At 29.3% G+C, this 23,085-nt stretch overlaps 1 protein-coding gene across 2 annotated transcripts in view; it reads right to left on the reverse strand.

The window, feature by feature from the left end:
* Positions 1 to 4,149: 4,149 nt before the first annotated feature.
* Positions 4,150 to 23,085, reverse strand: part of Cyfip (Cytoplasmic FMR1-interacting protein Sra-1) — a 44,762-nt gene continuing 25,826 nt past the window's right edge. For both annotated transcript variants that reach the window (XM_074134334.1, XM_074134333.1), the window contains 4 exons: positions 10,683 to 10,777; positions 10,358 to 10,596; positions 8,391 to 8,538; positions 4,150 to 6,661 (listed from right to left, as the gene is read on the reverse strand). In XM_074134334.1, coding sequence (XP_073990435.1) covers positions 6,458 to 6,661; positions 8,391 to 8,538; positions 10,358 to 10,596; positions 10,683 to 10,777 — 686 coding nt within the window. In that variant the 3' untranslated portion in view covers positions 4,150 to 6,457. The remainder of the gene's footprint in view (positions 6,662 to 8,390; positions 8,539 to 10,357; positions 10,597 to 10,682; positions 10,778 to 23,085) is intronic.

The raw sequence follows: 23,085 nt of genomic DNA on the forward strand, positions 1-23,085 counted from the left end.
TTAGATGTACTACACACAGTAAGCCTATGGACAATACGACTTACTGGTTCACTCTGTATATTTCACACATTTCTTAATTTTTTTTCTTGACATTATTACTCCAAAAATTTACAAACAAAACGAAATCAAAGTATCTTTTTCTTATTAAAGGACACAATAGTAGCCATTTACACAAGAACTGCCACAGATTCTTCCACAAGAAGTTGAAATTGCTAAAAATAGACTGAAAAGTGGCAAGGCAGGCAGCTTAGATGATATGAACAAGTAAAAATGGATGGCGAGAAATTGAAGAAAGAGTTATGCTATCTATTTAATGTCTGTTTGCAACAATAAAGAGTGCCTCTTTCTTGGCTTAAATCAAAACTTATAATACTGTTCAAGAAGGGTGATAAACAAAACATTAAAATCTATAGACCGATTAATCTTCTGTCAGTAACTATAAATTATTTATGGCTACTATAACAAGACGAATAGAGTCCCAATTGAATGTGGATTTCGCTGTGGACCAAGAAGGATTTAAACGCAATTTCTCCAGTTTAATACGAAAAGCACAAGAATAACTGAGTGCACTTCTTTCATTATTTGTTGATTTCGAAAAAGCTTTCTACAGCGTCTATATTAGTGTTGTTCAAGAGCTGAGCTATAAGGCTATAAGGTTATAAGAGCTATAAGGCTCTCAGGGCTCAGCGGGTGGCTCGAGTCAGAGCTCGAGCTGAATCCTCACAGAGAGCTCGGTGAGCCTCTAAGGCTCGGCTCAAAAGGCTCGAGCTTTTTTTTTGTTTTTTAAATGAAGCACTTTATTTGAACTATTAATAAATTCATTTCTTAAAATAAAATCAAGTTATGGCAGTTAATGAATTTTTCAACATATTTTTGAATAAATGAATACAATAATTTTTAAAATGTTCGTTGTTCATTGATAATTCGTCATTCCTTAAGAATTTAAAAAGGCTTGCACTTTGTGAGCCTTGAACTCCAGGTTTGTGAGCCTCCAACTTGAGCTTCACGGTTCGTATGAGAAATTAAACTTTTTAAGAAAATTAATAGAAATTATACTGCGATTTCAGTGCTTGTCCCAAAAAGGGCAAAGAGAATTCAAACTGCAAGTACGGCACAATTGCAATGCTTCCCAAGTCACTTCTTCTTCCTGACAAATTTCATTAAAATAGATAGAAGATGTACAGAGTTATTATTAGGAACAACTATAGAGGAGGCCTTACATACATGGGACTAACTCCACTCCATGTACAGCTTCGAGATCCCCATAAGGGACATCTACAGCAATTCTGAATCGAATGGCAACTCATTTATCATAAAAACGGTCGACGCATTTAGGAACTGCGATGTTTACAAAAAAGCTAACAACAAAGAACAATATTTGAAAATGCTCTTTTTGTTAATTTTGGCAACTTTTTTCTTAAAATCTAGTAAACTACGTTGTTGAAAAAAAAAAAAAATACACTTATAAACAAGGTTATGCCCTATATTTGAAAGATTAAGAATTTTATCTTTTGTACAAAAAAAAATTGAAAGTTGGATGTTTTTCAACGTTACGCTTTTTCGCGCACTTTTTGACGTCAACCCTTACCCAACTGTCCTATCGGACAGTTTTTAATAAAGAAGTTCAAAAAACAAACGTGAAATAATTGAGTATTCAATTTATAACCAAGCGAGTGGTTTGCACATTTATGAACTAAACATTTATTAAAATAAAATTATAATATAGTCATTCTGTTCCTTCACATAATTATTAAAGCGGAAAGTTTTAAAAGTAAACAAAAAGCAAATCACTGCCAGTAAAAATAATATAGAATTAAACAATAAAATATAGCGGCAAATTGTCTCAAAAGACATAAGACTCTATTGGGTTCTGCACTACCAACGCCGCCAGAATGCACGGTTTCCCAATGAGCTGAACACTGTTAGTTCTGTTCAAGACCGCCACACAACTAAACGGCTGGAAATAACAACCAAGTGCGGAAAAATAGTTCCACTTTGTGCCGCTAGATGAAATGTGCTTTTGTTTTTCAGTTAAACTGAGTTAAATTATTCTAAAAGCATCCTATAAATAAATAAAACATTTAATATAATAATTTTCAATAAAGTAAAAAAATTATTATAATATTCAATGTTTTTAAGAAATTAATATATCTGTGTATTGATATAGATATCAAGGAGAAAAATGTACATTTTTTTTTCTCTTTCTTAAACTTAACAACCAGTTTAGCAGAAGTTTCTAAATATCCATCACTTTTACTTTCAGTTTTTTCTATGTCAGAATTAATATACATAAGTAAACATTTGTGTAGTTTTAAAAGTGATACAAGCTGAGCGCGATTTGATGAACAACCAAAAGTAGCTCAGTTCAATAACTGTTTTTATCTTCTAAAAAAGTTAAAAAAAAATGTGCCAAAGTTTAGTTTAATATTTGAAATATCAAATACTTTTTGTAATGAGATAGTGAGAGATTTGCGTAAATAAGTGTAAACGAACACTAGAGCTCAAAAAGAAAACTCGCAGGACACTCAAAATTTACATTTGGTTTAAGTACCTCCATGAGACCGACAGTAACTTGGCGAAGAATGCGCTTTAACTGAAAATACTGTTATGCAGTGGTTTTTCGCTTTATTGAAATCAAAATCCCCCACCCAGAAGTTCCAACTTGATTGATTTTTTTTTTTATTTTATTTTTGGACACATTCTCCATTCTACAAATTGGCGTACTATTAGTGCACATGTGATCTACAAATTTTATTTGATGCAATTTTGCAGGAAAATGCCGTTCAACTTCTGGGGAGGTTTTTTTATTTTTCTTATACATACGAAACTACTCGTATTAGTCTAAAGAAAAACATGCCTAAACTACAATAAAATTGCAGGATTTATTATTATTTTATAAGCTGTTTTTGTAAGTTAGCTAACTTTTCAGAGTGAGTTCCATTCGTTTGATGATCAGCCAAAAGTGGGTACTTCAGTTTTACATTGCACGGGATCACAATTTACACAATATTGAGACTTTGTTTCTACACATTTCTGATATAAATTTTACATGGTTCTCTTTTAATCTCTCAATTCTTACAGTTTTTCGGAGATATAATAGTCTAGATTCATCACACTGACGAAGTTACGTGCCCGTGAGTTGTAATAAGTAACTTTAAATGTATATCTACTTGTCTCAAAAGAAACTTATTAAGTTTATCTCTAGAAAGAACGTGAATAAGAAGCATTAGAATTAAGAATTAAGGAAAAGATGCCTTGATGAGGGAACTATCTTCTTAGGAAATATGCCCCACAGAGGAACAAAGCCTTAGTTTCTGTAAATATTTTTAGATTGTTTCATTTTATTACTTTCTAGATAACTTAAGTGCTGTTCTTTTCCTTTTAATTTTGGTGAAAAATGTTTATTTTGGCTTACTATTATACAATATTTTAAGAGAGAAACGATCATTATGCTAACTTTTTCCCGGTCAGTTTGTTTTCCACATTTCCAAAGCTCCTAATATCACATCCTTCGCCGTCAATATTAGGTTACCCTAAAGTTAGCACACAAGTCGTTTTTAGAGAGAAAGTCCAATCATTGAACGCAGCAAAGAAATTCAATGGCTGCCGAACGATTACATCCAATAGTTGAGGTAAGCACCAGATTGATGTTATGAAATAGTTAGGCTATATAACGGAAAATTTCCGCCAAAGCGTGTTAAAATCTCGTAGCTTTCCAGATATTCTTCAAAGAGAACAGAGGATTTTCGATCAAACTTTGATAAGAAAAAGTGTGGTACGATCTTTTTTTACTTTCTGCAAATCTTAATGTTATAACTTAAAAATTCTCTTCAAACTTCGATTTGTTACTGAATGACAGTTGAATGTTACAATTTAATTAACCAGTGGGTATTTTCTATGTTCACAATCCAAGAAAATCACTCTTGGTAAGTCCTCAAGTTCAATTAGTACTGTACAAATCCAATAAAAAATCTTTAAAGTATTTACATAGTGTCACATTTTTACAACTGATATTTCAGGGTCAAATAATGTCCATATTATTAATTATTATTGCTTCTCATTTTATAGATAGCATCCAACAAGAAGTAGTATTCTTAGCTATCAAACTTGAGAAATTTCTTAATTTTCTATTGTATATTATGGAAAACATTTTTATTTATTGAGATTTATTTATTCATTTTTTGTAAATAACATAATCCGATCAAAATCCACTACAAACCGTTTACAAAAAATTTCACAAATTATCTCCATTAGAGTTCAATTGTACAGTATAATTTCGTCTTAAAATATATTGTACATATCAATTATTTTGCTTAAAAAGAGAATATAAAATACTTAACTTATATAATTAAAGTATAAAAACAATAACTTATAAGAAACGTAACTACTCTTTAATAATAATAAAAAAAAATCATAACAGCAAATTATTTAAGCCATGAAATTAAAAATCATAAAAATATAACCATATGTAATAAATAATAACACATAAAAACATAATAACTCCTAAGGATAAGGTAAGGGCTTACACCTTCAAAACTGAAATCCTTTCACTATTCTTTGAGATTAAGGTCACATCCCAGCTACCGTAAGGTAGCGGATAGCAAGTGGTTTGTGGAAGCTGAGTCTAAAAGAATATTCTGAATTAGTGAAACCCTTTTCTTTTTCTTCGAAAATCCAACTCTCTATTGTACTTCAAACATCGAATTTTCACTGAACGTTAGATGGCGAATAGTATTCGTATTTTTTACAATAGCATAGATTCCTTTGCGGGGTGCACCACGTCTCAAAACCTCCCTCATTCTAAGTTCTTTGCTACCTCTCAAAAATTTTAAGGAGACCTTTTCGAATAAAATCTTTAAAAAGTGAAAAGAAAATTTTATATTGTAATAAAAAGAGAAAATAAAACGTGAAGACAGTTTATGTGTAGGACTAAAGTATAGGATTGAGTGGATACCCCAGAGACAAAAAAAGGAAAGAAAGGTGGCCCGAGGGACCAGAACGGTTTAGAGGAAGAAGCGTTGTTGGAATTGATAAAGAATTCAAATTTAAGTCCGTTTCCCATAGAAGTGTTAGTTCAATTCTATGCACAAGAGTTAATTTCAAAGGGTAAGAACTTTATTTCCCTTAGCTTCCACTTTCTGTTAAGAAAAAGGTTTTCTGCACTGGTAAACATCAAAACGAATGTTCAAACGATTGAGAGCTAATTGATACTACAAATGGCGTTAAGTAACAAAACTGAATCAAGAACAGAAAAGTAAAATGTGACTGTGTAGCTACAATCCTATTAAATAACCATTTGAAGCCTAACTATTAAATAACCATTTGAAGCCTCACATTTTAATAATTTTGTTAAACATTAATTCCTTTTGTTCAAAATAGTTGAAATAAATAATATAAAATTTGTAGGGTGTTTTATTGAGATGCACTTCTAAGTCACATAACCTTTACAAAATATCAATTATCGAATAGGCCGTACTTTTTTCATTTTTATTTTATTTTATACACGAGTTCTCAAAACTATTAAGAACCACTGGGATAAATAATATTATCATTATTAGTTAAGGTAGTATAAGCTTCACTAATCAAATGATTACACAAAAATATGGCTTGTATCACTCATTTCACTGAAGTCCTGTGGAGAAAGATCAGAGCCCCGCAAATTCTGAATTTGAGCAAAAAAAAAGTTCGTTATAAGTGTTTTTTAAATTGTTAGACCTTAAAAGTCAATGAGAGGTTTCAATTCATCAATGGCCAGAGAAAATCTGCAAAATTTTAAATCTTTTTTATGTTTTGTGTGCCAATGCATGTGTACATTTCACGTACTTTCTCCCCTACATCGTATGAGGAATTATTTGTGCAGATTTCTTAAAATTTTACCTATTACCAGAAAACACGCTTTGGGGTCCTTAGGTTCCGAAAAAGTGCTTTTTAGTAATTAGCCTGTGCATGAATATACTGTCGAGGGCTAAGTACTACTAGGGACTTGAAAATCCTTAGTCTATAAAAAAAAAAAGAAAAAAAAAAGGCGAAACAAGATTCAGTATTTTAGAAACTTTAGCATCTAAGACAGAAGCTAAGATTTAACTCTAAGCTAAATGACTCAGCAGAACCTCTCAGTAGTACTGAGATTGAAACATCACTACAGCATTTGGCAATCACAGCCAAGAGGGACAAAGAACAGAACGGTATCTTATACAAATTAAGTAACATTGGATAAATTATGACAAGTATTTGAGTTTTTTGTTTTGTTTTGTTTATAGAAAATATTACAACTTATACGTCACGATGTAACCACTGGTCTAAAACGATTTTTTTTTTTTTTTTGGTACAGTGAAGCATTTAACAGATTTTAACCATCTATTTAGTAACATAAAAATCCCTCAGAACTTATTTTCACTTCACCAAATGATTCCTATCATTTAATTCGAGTATTACGATACTCAAATATAATGTCCGGTCAGTTGTTCATTGCTTGATCTGGCCGAAGGTAATGTGATTGTGCCTGCGGTAGAGATGGATGCAACGGTGGTGGAAAACAGCGTACATGCTCCACAGACATTGAGTCTGAATCTGTTGACTTTAGATATTTGTTGAGTGTTGCAAATATCTGGGAATTCAATACTTGAAATCGCCTCACACGGTCTACCATTCTTTTCAAATGCTATAAATAAATTAAAATTTCATCGACCATTAAATAAATAAAAAATGTAAAATGTTATTTGTTTAAAAAAAACACGAAAACAAATCTGACCCATGAAGTCAATTAATAAATCCTTTTTCTTGAGTTTGTTCTTTATGCTAAAGTTTACTTTGGAATGTGAAATAATCCTTGATTCAATTATCTACCCAAGCATCTTAATATCTACCTCATTTGTTATCTTCAACCAAAAAATTTCTTATAAAATATTATGCTTCTCGGTTTGGCGAGAACTAACGAAAAAAATTTGGTGTGTAACTGAAACGACATATTCTTACTTCAATCTTGGAATGAGCACTAAATGTTAGTTGCCTTCAATAATAATAACTGTTCATTGTTTCCAATTTTTATTGATTATTTTTTAATTAATCTCTATTAGCAAGTTGGTTTTAATTAATTTGTATGGGCCCAAAAAAAAAAGCAATTAATTTGCTGAAACGTAAGTAAAAAGATTTTTTTCTCAACTAATATGTTAACAGGAGTTCAAATTTTCTTTCATTTATCAGGCAATTTAGAATCGAGCCTACCATTGATTATTGATTATAAAGCTCTTCAAGCGAACCAAATTTGAATGGATTCTTTGACCAAAATCAGAGCCTATCAAATCACATCAAATAATCATATAACTGTTTTTCGGACGCGCAGTAAGGTTGATCTACCAAAACAACTTAAGCTGCTTTAGAAAACTGAAGAACGAAATCGTGAAATGAAAAACATTCCACTAAGGAGAAAGAAAGTAGGGAAAATTCAGGGAAATTTGTTATCAGATTTCCATAACTAAACCTTGCGACCTGGGTAAATTAAAAGTAGTTGCCTTGAATAGATTCAGGCAACCTGAATTATATTTTCAGCAAGATAAATTTGTAAAAATGGATACTAAAAATGCAGGAAAACTTAAAGCTTAGCCACATGTGAGGTTTAAATATTAGAAACGAGATTAGAAAGTGACCCGGAATATATGCATACAAATACAATAAGTAGCTTCGTATGACAGAAGAAAAAAGCCAACCAGAATTTTATTTACCACCTGATGAACCGACAGAACAGCAAACCACTAAACTTGTATTTGACGCATCTTTTCTTTGAACATTTTACTAGTTGGTTTACCTATATCCACTCGCAATACTCAATAGAGCAAAAATAAATTACTAAGTCGTCAGTGGCACTAAAATGATACTCAGACAAAGATGTGCGAACCCAATCTTGGCTTGGCTGATCTTTGGATGCATTACTAGTCCTTTTGCTAATAACTCGGCGACGGCACATCGACGTATGTGTGGGTTGGCCTCAATCGAACCTCATCATCTACAACTTAAGGGCGACTTGATTTTTAGTTAACAGTAAAGTACTTACGTAAGGAAACAGGGTAAGAGTGTTTACAATTTCTTTGACACCCTCATATTTTCCGTTACTGGTTGCACTCTTAATATATGGTAACAGAAATCTAGTGCCTCGAACAGCGAAGCTTGATTCTCCACTTTTGAAATATTTAAACAAAACTATTTCGTACTTGGATAGGCACAAAGTTTAATTCAAGTAATGACAAATATAAGTTATATGTACTAACAAAGACAAACAAATGACTATTATCAGACTTCACAGGTCAGGATTTTTTAATGCTCAAAAATACTTTTGTAACAATACATTACTCTGAAATTATTTCTAATTTTTTGTTTTTGTTTTTTTAACTTACAATTCCTTTGACATTCTCATCTTTTCCGTCAACTCGTTGCACTCTTAATATGTGGTAACAAAAATCTAGTGCTTCGAATCTTCTTTGCTGACCTAGAAGTACTATCATCGTACAACCAGCCCAATTTAGCCCCTCACCAAATAATTCCCTAAAATATGAATTAGCACAGTTATTCAACAAATGGTGAAAGGATAGAAACAAGCAGTGCTGCTCTCAAGTATTTCTGAACTAACAGCCTCCACAACTCAATGACCAGTAATTGACGTTTTGGTCTGTAAAGGGAGCAACTGTCCAGAGGCAATTGTCGCCAATAATCACATAATAGTAATAGTTAATTAGATATCATAAATGATTTATACATGAAATGTATAAATACTCAAATCAGCCTTAGCTGTGGCCACTTTATAGAGTTAGAAGTTGCTCCTGTTTCAGACCAAGTTTAGTTTTACTCATCATATGCAAACTTATTTTATTTAGCTGTTCTCCATTCACATTAATAACGTAAACTTCCCATTGGTATTCCTAAAAAACTTCGAATACAGTTTCCAATATTTTTGCAGATGGTAAATCACCTTGTCAATGGCCTCTTTTTACCTTAATACCCTTTTCTTATTTCCAATATTTATCTGCATTTCAGCTCTTCTATAAATATATTCAAATATCTTAATTATTCTGATGGAATCATATTATTTCTAAATTTATTTACAAAATACATCTGTTTAAACGCTATCGAATGTTCTTTCGTAATCAGTGAATAATTACAAATGTGTACTTTAATACTCTTGAATTTTTCTTTTAAAGAACGATTTTCTAGAATTGCATCAATAGAAGAAAAACTACTCAATCCTACTTGATCTACAGGAAATTCCATACTTAATTTTCGAGTATCCGACTTAAATAACTATAAATAACTATGTAAACTACTAATAAGAGAATAATCGGTCTGAAGTTACTATGTGAGCGCTATCAGGTATGACCTTCGTTATTCTTCTTTCCAAGTTATCAATGTTCTCTACGGGTTCATTATCACTTCTCAAGCATAGTTAATTTTCAGTAAACAGTTTATTTTTGAAGTAATTTATTGCAATTTTGTTTCATGTAATTTCATTTTTCTTTTTTGGCTGAGTATATTTCCTTCTGGATTTCAGCTTAATCGTTACTCTAACTAGTTCATGGTCATTCCAATGTTAGTGACATCTTCGGAGTCAACTCCAATTATTATTTCTTTAATTGTCACCAGACAGTCTATCTCATTAGGAGTTTTTCCATCAGACTAATCCTTGTCCACTTTTCCGCATTTTTTATTTATTTAATTATTTATTTTTTCCTTCCTAAGAAAGTATTTCTTACTTTATAAGGCAGGTATGTTACTTGCCTCCACCAATTCTACTTACTATCTATCCTTAGCTATAGAGGTTCATTATTCTAATTCATCTTTAGTAGCCGGAGCATATAGCTGTATAATTTTTTAATACTTTTTTCTTGCAACTAAGGTTTCATATCAGTATCGATACCCAATGAGAGAAGTCTTTAAACAATGTTATCTGCCTTGAAATGTGTTATTAATAAGAATTAAGAAGAAGAAGGAAGGGATTAGTTATGCGTTTAGCGTATTGGATTCCCACGCAAAGGGTTGGCAACCAGCTAGCTGCCCTTCGATTTTCTCTTCCTAGGAAATTCATACAGCTCAATGTCCGGCGATGGACAGTGTTGTCTGTAACGAAAGAACACAGTCTGGAGGCCGGCAGTGCACTGAAAAAAGCTCCGGACGCCAATAATCTCAGATGTTAACGCGCCTTAAATCATAAAAAAAATACAGAATTATTTCTCAAATTTTATCACTATGTATAATTTTTTTTTTTTAACACAGGGCACTACTACTGCATTAATAGTTATTTCTACCTTATACAGTTTAGACTGGACCATTCCTACACCTAAATAAACAAGAACTTCAAAATTTAACTCACTCAACAGTAAATTCAGTTTCTCCCACTGGAATGCAATAAACAAACTGAAGTGCTGACCACAATCTGTGGAATTCTGTACACTCATCAATATTGATCACACCATTAGGAGGTGGCGGTCCTATCCATACTGGATCATCCAGGAATCCACGTAGTCTAGAAAGTACTACCTCAAATATTGACAGACCACAGCAAAGACGTTCTCTAGTTAATAAATCACCTTCACGTGCTATCTGGGATTGCTAGAAGTTAGATTTTGGTTTTTTCTTTCTATAGTTAGCAAATCAACAAATTAAGGAGTTTCAAGGAAAAAAATTAGTAATATTACCTTAGAAGTGCCAAGCCTTTCTATATTTGGAACAATCTGTAGCGACATATATTTTGCTTCCAGTCTCTTTTGCTTGGTTTCTGGCTTTTCACCATCTGAAAAACGTAACTGAGTGAGAAACAAAAAATAAACAAGTAAAACATATCAATCTTGAGTTAAATCTGATAACGGCAACAGGCGTAAAGTTAACACCCAAAAATTCCAAATTATTTGTATTAGTCATCACTAATACAAATACTCCTTAGTATTGACAATCATGAAATAAAATAACACTTTAGAGGGAAGCCAACGTTACATGTTCTAGAGTATCACTTTAAATCAACAAAAAAAAATTTTACGAAATTTTATATAATTATAGACAAAAGTTGCCTCCATATACAGATAAAATATAAACAAAATCTATCTAGTAGTTTTCCAGATATTTCAAGTTAAAGATTTCAATGTTACCAACGAAACCAAAATTTAACTCTACATATCTCGTTTCCTACTCGACAAATTTTTCCGAAACTTTATACAATTAAAGACAAATGTTGTCTCTATATACAGATAAAATATAATCCAAATCTATTGAGTAGTTTTCGAGATATTTGAAGTTAAATCTTTCGCTCTTCCAAAGAAACCAAAATTTAATTCTAAATATCGCAATCCCTATACGATCAATAATAACGAAATTATATACAATTATAGACAAAAGTTGTCTACATATACAGATAAAGTATAAACAAAATCTATCAAGTAGTTTCGAGATATGTGAAGTTAAATATTTCGCCGTTACAAACGAAAGCAAAATTTAACTCTAGATATTTCGTTTCCTACTCGACAGATTTTTACGAAACTTTCTACAATTATAGACAAAAGTTGTCTCCATTAACGATAAAATATAAACGAAATCTACCAACTAGTTTTCGAGATATTTCAACTTAAAGATTTCACTACTTCAAAGGAAACCAAAATTTAACTCTAAATATATCATTTCCAACATGACATATATTTACGAAACTTTACACAATTATAGACAAATGTTGTCTCCATATACAAGTCAAATATAAACAAAATCTAACAAGTAGTTTTCAAAATATTTCAAGTTAATGATTTCACTATTTCGAAGGAAACCAAAATTTAATTGTAAATATCTTATTTCCAACACGACTGATATTAACGATATTTTACACAATTATAGACAAAAGTTGTCACCATATACCAGTCAAATATAAACAACATTTATCCAGTTGTTTTCCAGATATTTTAAGTTAAAGATTTCGCTGTTTCAAACGAAACCAAAATGTAACTCTAAATATCTCGTTTCCCACACGACAAATTTTTACGAAATTTTATACAATTATTGACTAAAGTTGTCCCCATATACAGGAGAAATATAAACCAAATCTATAGAGTAGTTTTCCAGATATTTCAAGTTAAAGATTTCAATGTTACCAACGAAACCAAAATTTAACTCTACATATCTCGTTTCCTACTCGACAAATTTTTCCGAAACTTTATACAATTAAAGACAAATGTTGTCTCTATATACAGATAAAATATAATCCAAATCTATTGAGTAGTTTTCGAGATATTTGAAGTTAAATCTTTCGCTCTTCCAAAGAAACCAAAATTTAATTCTAAATATCGCAATCCCTATACGATCAATAATAACGAAATTATATACAATTATAGACAAAAGTTGTCTACATATACAGATAAAGTATAAACAAAATCTATCAAGTAGTTTCGAGATATGTGAAGTTAAATATTTCGCCGTTACAAACGAAAGCAAAATTTAACTCTAGATATTTCGTTTCCTACTCGACAGATTTTTACGAAACTTTCTACAATTATAGACAAAAGTTGTCTCCATTAACGATAAAATATAAACGAAATCTACCAACTAGTTTTCGAGATATTTCAACTTAAAGATTTCACTACTTCAAAGGAAACCAAAATTTAACTCTAAATATATCATTTCCAACATGACATATATTTACGAAACTTTACACAATTATAGACAAATGTTGTCTCCATATACAAGTCAAATATAAACAAAATCTAACAAGTAGTTTTCAAAATATTTCAAGTTAATGATTTCACTATTTCGAAGGAAACCAAAATTTAATTGTAAATATCTTATTTCCAACACGACTGATATTAACGATATTTTACACAATTATAGACAAAAGTTGTCACCATATACCAGTCAAATATAAACAACATTTATCCAGTTGTTTTCCAGATATTTTAAGTTAAAGATTTCGCTGTTTCAAACGAAACCAAAATGTAACTCTAAATATCTCGTTTCCCACACGACAAATTTTTACGAAATTTTATACAATTATTGACTAAAGTTGTCCCCATATACAGGAGAAATATAAACCAAATCTATAGAGTAGTTTTCCAGATATTTCAAGTTAAAGATTTCAATGTTACCAACGAAACCAAAATTTAACTCTACATATCTCGTTTCCTACTCGACAAATTTTTCCGAAACTTTATACAATTAAAGACAAATGTTGTCTCTATATACAGATAAAATATAATCCAAATCTATTGAGTAGTTTTCGAGATATTTGAAGTTAAATCTTTCGCTCTTCCAAAGAAACCAAAATTTAATTCTAAATATCGCAATCCCTATACGATCAATAATAACGAAATTATATACAATTATAGACAAAAGTTGTCTACATATACAGATAAAGTATAAACAAAATCTATCAAGTAGTTTCGAGATATGTGAAGTTAAATATTTCGCTGTTACAAACGAAAGCAAAATTTAACTCTAGATATTTCGTTTCCTACTCGACAGATTTTTACGAAACTTTCTACAATTATAGACAAAAGTTGTCTCCATTAACGATAAAATATAAACGAAATCTACCAACTAGTTTTCGAGATATTTCAACTTAAAGAATTCACTACTTCAAAGGAAACCAAAATTTAACTCTAAATATATCATTTCCAACACGACATATATTTACGAAACTTTACACAATTATAGACAAATGTTGTCTCCATATACAAGTCAAATATAAACAAAATCTAACGAGTAGTTTTCAAAATATTTCAAGTTAATGATTTCACTATTTCGAAGGAAACCAAAATTTAATTGTAAATATCTTATTTCCAACACGACTGATATTAACGATATTTTACACAATTATAGACAAAAGTTGTCACCATATACCAGTCAAATATAAACAACATTTATCCAGTTGTTTTCCAGATATTTTAAGTTAAAGATTTCGCTGTTTCAAACGAAACCAAAATGTAACTCTAAATATCTCGTTTCCCACACGACAAATTTTTACGAAATTTTATACAATTATTGACTAAAGTTGTCCCCATATACAGGTGAAATATAAACCAAATCTATAGAGTAGTTTTCCAGATATTTCAAGTTAAAGATTTCAATGTTACCAACGAAACCAAAATTTAACTCTACATATCTCGTTTCCTACTCGACAAATTTTTCCGAAACTTTATACAATTAAAGACAAATGTTGTCTCTATATACAGATAAAATATAATCCAAATCTATTGAGTAGTTTTCGAGATATTTGAAGTTAAATCTTTCGCTCTTCCAAAGAAACCAAAATTTAATTCTAAATATCGCAATCCCTATACGATCAATAATAACGAAATTATATACAATTATAGACAAAAGTTGTCTACATATACAGATAAAGTATAAACAAAATCTATCAAGTAGTTTCGAGATATGTGAAGTTAAATATTTCGCTGTTACAAACGAAAGCAAAATTTAACTCTAGATATTTCGTTTCCTACTCGACAGATTTTTACGAAACTTTCTACAATTATAGACAAAAGTTGTCTCCATTAACGATAAAATATAAACGAAATCTATCGAGTAATTTTCCAGATAATTCAAGTTAAAGATTTCACTGTTTCCAAAGAAACCAAAATTTAATTCTAAATATATCATTTCCAACACGACATATATTTACGAAACTTTACACAATTATAGACAAATGTTGTCTCCATATACAAGTCAAATATAAACAAAATCTAACGAGTAGTTTTCCAAATATTTCAAGTTAATGATTTCACTATTTCGAAGGAAACCAAAATTTAATTGTAAATATCTTATTTCCAACACGACTGATATTAACGATATTTTACACAATTATAGACAAAAGTTGTCACCATATACCAGTCAAATATAAACAACATTTATCCAGTTGTTTTCCAGATATTTTAAGTTAAAGATTTCGCTGTTTCAAACGAAACCAAAATGTAACTCTAAATATCTCGTTTCCCACACGACAACTTTTTACGAAATTTTATACAATTATTGACTAAAGTTGTCCCCATATACAGGTGAAATATAAACCAAATCTATAGAGTAGTTTTCCAGATATTTCAAGTTAAAGATTTCAATGTTACCAACGAAACCAAAATTTAACTCTACATATCTCGTTTCCTACTCGACAAATTTTTCCGAAACTTTATACAATTAAAGACAAATGTTGTCTCTATATACAGATAAAATATAATCCAAATCTATTGAGTAGTTTTCGAGATATTTGAAGTTAAATCATTCGCTCTTCCAAAGAAACCAAAATTTAATTCTAAATATCGCAATCCCTATACGATCAATAATAACGAAATTATATACAATTATAGACAAAAGTTGCCTCCATATACAGATAAAATATAAACAAAATCTATCTAGTAGTTTTCCAGATATTTCAAGTTAAAGATTTCATTATTTCGAAAGAAACCAAAATTTAACTCTAAATATATTATATCCTACTCGACAGATTCTTATGAAATTTATACAACTATAGGCAAAAGTTGTCTCCATATACAAGTCAAATATAAACAAAATCTATCGAGTAATTTTCCAGATAATTCAAGTTAAAGATTTCACTGTTTCCAAAGAAACCAAAATTTAATTCTAAATATATCATTTCCAACACGACATATATTTACGAAACTTTACACAATTATAGACAAATGTTGTCTCCATATACAAGTCAAATATAAACAAAATCTAACGAGTATTTTTCCAAATATTTCAAGTTAATGATTTCACTATTTCGAAGGAAACCAAAATTTAATTGTAAATATCTTATTTCCAACACGACTGATATTAACGATATTTTACACAATTATAGACAAAAGTTGTCACCATATACCAGTCAAATATAAACAACATTTATCCAGTTGTTTTCCAGATATTTTAAGTTAAAGATTTCGCTGTTTCAAACGAAACCAAAATGTAACTCTAAATATCTCGTTTCCCACACGACAACTTTTTACGAAATTTTATACAATTATTGACTAAAGTTGTCCCCATATACAGGTGAAATATAAACCAAATCTATAGAGTAGTTTTCCAGATATTTCAAGTTAAAGATTTCAATGTTACCAACGAAACCAAAATTTAACTCTACATATCTCGTATCCTACTCGACAAATTTTTCCGAAACTTTATACAATTAAAGACAAATGTTGTCTCTATATACAGATAAAATATAATCCAAATCTATTGAGTAGTTTTCGAGATATTTGAAGTTAAATCTTTCGCTCTTCCAAAGAAACCAAAATTTAATTCTAAATATCGCAATCCCTATACGATCAATAATAACGAAATTATATACAATTATAGACAAAAGTTGCCTCCATATACAGATAAAATATAAACAAAATCTATCTAGTAGTTTTCCAGATATTTCAAGTTAAAGATTTCATTATTTCGAAAGAAACCAAAATTTAACTCTAAATATATTATATCCTACTCGACAGATTCTTATGAAATTTATACAACTATAGGCAAAAGTTGTCTCCATATACAAGTCAAATATAAACAAAATCTATCGAGTAATTTTCCAGATAATTCAAGTTAAAGATTTCACTGTTTCCAAAGAAACCAAAATTTAATTCTAAATATATCATTTCCAACACGACATATATTTACGAAACTTTACACAATTATAGACAAATGTTGTCTCCATATACAAGTCAAATATAAACAAAATCTAACGAGTAGTTTTCCAAATATTTCAAGTTAATGATTTCACTATTTCGAAGGAAACCAAAATTTAATTGTAAATATCTTATTTCCAACACGACTGATATTAATGATATTTTACACAATTATAGACAAAAGTTGTCACCATATACCAGTCAAATATAAACAACATTTATCCAGTTGTTTTCCAGATATTTTAAGTTAAAGATTTCGCTGTTTCAAACGAAACCAAAATGTAACTCTAAATATCTCGTTTCCCACACGACAAATTTTTACGAAATTTTATACAATTATTGACTAAAGTTGTCCCCATATACAGGTGAAATATAAACCAAATCTATAGAGTAGTTTTCCAGATATTTCAAGTTAAAGATTTCAATGTTACCAACGAAACCAAAATTTAACTCTACATATCTCGTTTCCTACTCGACAAATTTTTCCGAAACTTTATACAATTAAAGACAAATGTTGTTTCTATATACAGATAAAATATAATCCAAATCTATTGAGTAGTTTTCGAGATATTTGAAGTTAAATCTTTCGCTCTTCCAAAGAAACCAAAATTTAATTCTAAATATCGCAATCCCTATACGATCAATAATAACGAAATTATATACAATTATAGACAAAAGTTGCCTCCATATACAGATAAAATATAAACAAAATCTATCTAGTAGTTTTCCAGATATTTCAAGTTAAAGATTTCATTATTTCGAAAGAAACCAAAATTTAAATCTAAATATATTATATCCTACTCGACAGATTCTTATGAAATTTATACAACTATAGGCAAAAGTTGTCTCCATATACAAGTCAAATATAAACGAAATCTATCGAGTAATTTTCCAGATAATTCAAGTTAAAGATTTCACTGTTTCCAAAGAAACCAAAATTTAATTCTAAATATATCATTTCCAACACGACATATATTTACGAAACTTTACACAATTATAGACAAATGTTATCTCCATATACAAGTCAAATATAAACCAAATCTATAGAGTAGTTTTCCAGATATTTTAAGTTAAAGATTTCGCTGTTTCAAACGAAACCAAAATGTAACTCTAAATATCTCGTTTCCCACACGACAAATTTTTACGAAATTTTATACAATTATTGACTAAAGTTGTCCCCATATACAGGTGAAATATAAACCAAATCTATAGAGTAGTTTTCCAGATATTTCAAGTTAAAGATTTCAATGTTACAAACGAAACCAAAATTTAACTCTACATATCTCGTTTCCTACTCGACAAATTTTTCCGAAACTTTATACAATTAAAGACAAATGTTGTTTCTATATACAGATAAAATATAATCCAAATCTATTGAGTAGTTTTCGAGATATTTGAAGTTAAATCTTTCGCTCTTCCAAAGAAACCAAAATTTAATTCTAAATATCGCAATCCCTATACGATCAATAATAACGAAATTATATACAATTATAGACAAAAGTTGCCTCCATATACAGATAAAATATAAACAAAATCTATCTAGTAGTTTTCCAGATATTTCAAGTTAAAGATTTCATTATTTCGAAAGAAAACAAAATTTAACTCTAAATATATTATATCCTACTCGACAGATTCTTATGAAATTTATACAACTATAGGCAAAAGTTGTCTCCATATACAAGTCAAATATAAACAAAATCTATCGAGTAATTTTCGAGATATTTCAACTTAAAGAATTCACTACTTCAAAGGAAACCAAAATTTAATTCTAAATATATCATTTCTAACACGACATATATTTACGAAACTTTACACAATTATAGACAAATGTTGTCTCCATATACAAGTCAAATATAAACAAAATCTAACGAGTAGTTTTCCAAATATTTCAAGTTAATGATTTCACTATTTCGAAGGAAACCAAAATTTAATTGTAAATATCTTATTTCCAACACGACTGATATTAATGATATTTTACACAATTATAGACAAAAGTTGTCACCATATACCAGTCAAATATAAACAACATTTATCCAGTTGTTTTCCAGATATTTTAAGTTAAAGATTTCGCTGTTTCAAACGAAACCAAAATGTAACTCTAAATATCTCGTTTCCCACACGACAAATTTTTACGAAATTTTATACAATTATTGACTAAAGTTGTCCCCATATACAGGTGAAATATAAACCAAATCTATAGAGTAGTTTTCCAGATATTTCAAGTTAAAGATTTCAATGTTACCAACGAAACCAAAATTTAACTCTACATATCTCGTTTCCTACTCGACAAATTTTACCGAAACTTTATACAATTAAAGACAAATGTTGTCTCTATATACAGATAAAATATAATCCAAATCTATTGAGTAGTTTTCGAGATATTTGAAGTTAAATCTTTCGCTCTTCCAAACGAAACCAAAATTTAACTCTAAATATATCGTTTCCTACTCAACAGATTTATTTGAAATTTTACACAATTATAAATAAAAGTGTTCTCCATATACAGATAAACTATAAATAAAATCTATCGAATAGTTTTCGAGATATTTAAACTTCAATATTTCGCTGTTTTAAACGATACAAAAATATAACTCTAAATATCTCATTTCCTACTCGACATATATTTACGAAATTTTATACAATAATAGAAAAAAGTTGTCTCCAAGTACAGATAAAATATAAATTAAATCTATCGAGTAGTTTTCGAAATATTTGAAGTTAAATATTTCGCTATTTTAAACGAAACCAAAATTTAACTCTAAATTTCTCGTTTCCTACTCGACAGAAATTAACAAAATTTTATACAATTATAGACAAAAGTTATCTCCATATGCAAGTCAAATATAAACCAAATCTATAGAGGAGTTTTCCAGATATTTCAAGATAAATCTTTCGCTCTTCCAAACGAAACCAAAATTTAACTCTAAATATATCGTTCTCTACTCAACAGATTTATCTGAAATTTTACACAATTATAGACAAAAGTTCTCTCCATATACAAATAAACTATAAATAAAATCTATCGAATAGTGTTCGAGATATTTAAAGTTAAATATTTCGCTGTTTCAAACGAAACGAAAATTTAACGCAAAATATCTCATTTCCTACTCGACAAATATTTACGAATCTTTATACAATTATAGACAAAAGTTATCTCCATATACAAGTCAAATATAAACCAAATCTATAGAGTAGTTTTTCTGATATTCCAAGTTAAAGATTTCAATGTTTTCAACGAAACCAAAATTTAACTCTACATACCTCGTTTCCTACTCAACACATTTTTACGAAACTTTATACAATTATAGAAAAAAGTTGTCCCCATATACAAGTCAAATATAAACCAAATCTATCGAGTAGTTTTTCTGATATTCCAAGTTAAAGATTTCAATGTTTCCAACGAAACCAAAATTTAACTCTACATACCTCGTTTCCTACTCAACACATTTTTACGAAACTTTATACAATTATAGAAAAAAGTTGTCCCCATATACAAGTCAAATATAAACCAAATCTATCGAGTAGTTTTCCAGATATTTCAAGTTAAAGATTTCAATGTTTCCAACGAAACCAAAATTTAACTCTAAATATCTCGTTTCCTACTCAACACATTTTTACGAAACTTTATACAATTATAGAAAAAAGTTGTCCCCATATACAAGTCAAATATAAACCAAATCTATCGAGTAGTTTTCCAGATATTTCAAGTTATGATTTCAAACTTTCCAACGAAACCAAAATTTAACTCTAAATATCTCGTTTCCTACTCAACACATTTTTACGAAACTTTATACAATTATAGAAAAAAGTTGTCCCCATATACAAGTCAAATATAAACCAAATCTAACGAGTAGTTTTCCAGATATTTCAAGTTAAAGATTTCAATGTTTCCAACGAAACCAAAATTTAACTCTAAATATCTCGTTTCCTACTCGACAAAGATTAACGAAATTTTATATAATTATAGACAAAAGTTATCTCCATATACAAGTCAAATATAAACCAAATCTATAGAGTACTTTTCCAGATATTTCATGTTAAAGATTTCAATGTTTCCAACGAAACCAAAATTTAACTCTACATACCTCGTTTCCTACTCGACACATTTTTACGAAACATTATACAATTATAGAAAAAAGTTGTCCCCATATACAAGTCAAATATAAACCAAATCTATAGAGTAGTTTTTCTGATATTCCAAGTTAAAGATTTCAATGTTTCCAACGAAACCAAAATTTAACTCTAAATATCTCGTTTCCTACTCAACACATTTTTACGAAACTTTATACAATTATAGAAAAAAGTTGTCCCCATATACAAGTCAAATATAAACCAAATCTATCGAGTAGTTTTCCAGATATTTCAAGTTAAAGATTTCAATGTTTCCAACGAAACTAAAATTTAACTCTAAACATCTTATATTCTACTCGACTGATATTAACGAAATTTTATACAATTATAGACAAAAGTAGTCTCCATATTCAGATAAAATAAAATCAAATCTATCGAGTAGTTTTCGGGATATTTGAAGTTAAATATTTCAGTATTTCAAAAGAAACCAAAATGTAACTCTAAATATCTCGTTTCCTACTCAACACATTTTTACGAAACTTTATACAATTATAGAAAAAAGTTGTCCCCATATACAAGTCAAATATAAACCAAATCTATCGAGTAGTTTTCCAGATATTTCTAGTTAAAGATTTCAATGTTTCCAACGAAACCAAAATTTAACTCTAAATATCTCGTTTCCTACTCAACACATTTTTACGAAACTTTATACAATTATAGAAAAAAGTTGTCCCCATATACAAGTCAAATATAAACCAAATCTATCGAGTAGTTTTCCAGATATTTCAAGTTAAAGATTTCAATGTTTCCAACGAAACCAAAATTTAACTCTAAATATCTCGTTTCCTACTCGACAAAGATTAACGAAATTTTATATAATTATAGACAAAAGTTATCTCCATATACAAGTCAAATATAAACCAAATCTATAGAGTAGTTTTCCAGATATTTCATGTTAAAGATTTCAATGTTTCCAACGAAACCAAAATTTAACTCTACATACCTCGTTTCCTACTCAACACATTTTTACGAAACTTTATACAATTATAGAAAAAAGTTGTCCCCATATACAAGTCAAATATAAACCAAATCTAACGAGTAGTTTTCCAGATATTTCAAGTTAAAGATTTCAATGTTTCCAACGAAACCAAAATTTAACTCTAAATATCTCGTTTCCTACTCGACAAAGATTAACGAAATTTTATATAATTATAGACAAAAGTTATCTCCATATACAAGTCAAATATAAACCAAATCTATAGAGTAGTTTTCCAGATATTTCATGTTAAAGATTTCAATGTTTCCAACGAAACCAAAATTTAACTCTACATACCTCGTTTCCTACTCGACACATTTTTACGAAACATTATACAATTATAGAAAAAAGTTGTCCCCATATACAAGTCAAATATAAACCAAATCTATAGAGTAGTTTTTCTGATATTCCAAGTTAAAGATTTCAATGTTTCCAACGAAACCAAAATTTAACTCTAAATATCTCGTTTCCTACTCAACACATTTTTACGAAACTTTATACAATTATAGAAAAAAGTTGTCCTCATATACAAGTCAAATATAAACCAAATCTATCGAGTAGTTTTCCAGATATTTCAAGTTAAAGATTTCAATGTTTCCAACGAAACCAAAATTTAACTCTAAATATCTCGTTTCCTACTCAACACATTTTTACGAAACTTTATACAATTATAGAAAAAAGTTGTCCCCATATACAAGTCAAATATAAACCAAATCTATCGAGTAGTTTTCCAGATATTTCAAGTTAAAGATTTCAATGTTTCCAACGAAACCAAAATTTAACTCTAAATATCTCGTTTCCTACTCAACACATTTTTACGAAACTTTATACAATTATAGAAAAAAGTTGTCCCCATATACAAGTCAAATATAAACCAAATCTATCGAGTAGTTTTCCAGATATTTCACGTTAAAGATTTCAATGTTTCCAACGAAACCAAAATTTAACTCTAAATATCTCGTTTCCTACTCAACACATTTTTACGAAACTTTATACAATTATAGAAAAAAGTTGTCCCCATATACAAGTCAAATATAAACCAAATCTATCGAGTAGTTTTCCAGATATTTCGAATTAAAGATTTCAATCTTTCCAACGAAACCAAAATTTAACTCTAAATATCTCGTTTCCTACTCAACACATTTTTACGAAACTTTATACAATTATAGAAACAAGTTGTCCCCATATACAAGTCAAATATAAACCAAATCTATCGAGTAGTTTTCCAGATATTTCAAGTTAAAGATTTCAATGTTTCCAACGAAACCAAAATTTAACTCTAAATATCTCGTTTCCTACTCGACAAAGATTAACGAAATTTTATATAATTATAGACAAAAGTTATCTCCATATACA

This window comes from Rhodnius prolixus, unplaced genomic scaffold, assembly GCF_049639745.1.
Source record: "Rhodnius prolixus isolate KJV_2025 unplaced genomic scaffold, Rpr scaffold_16, whole genome shotgun sequence".
NCBI lineage: Eukaryota > Metazoa > Arthropoda > Insecta > Hemiptera > Reduviidae > Rhodnius > Rhodnius prolixus.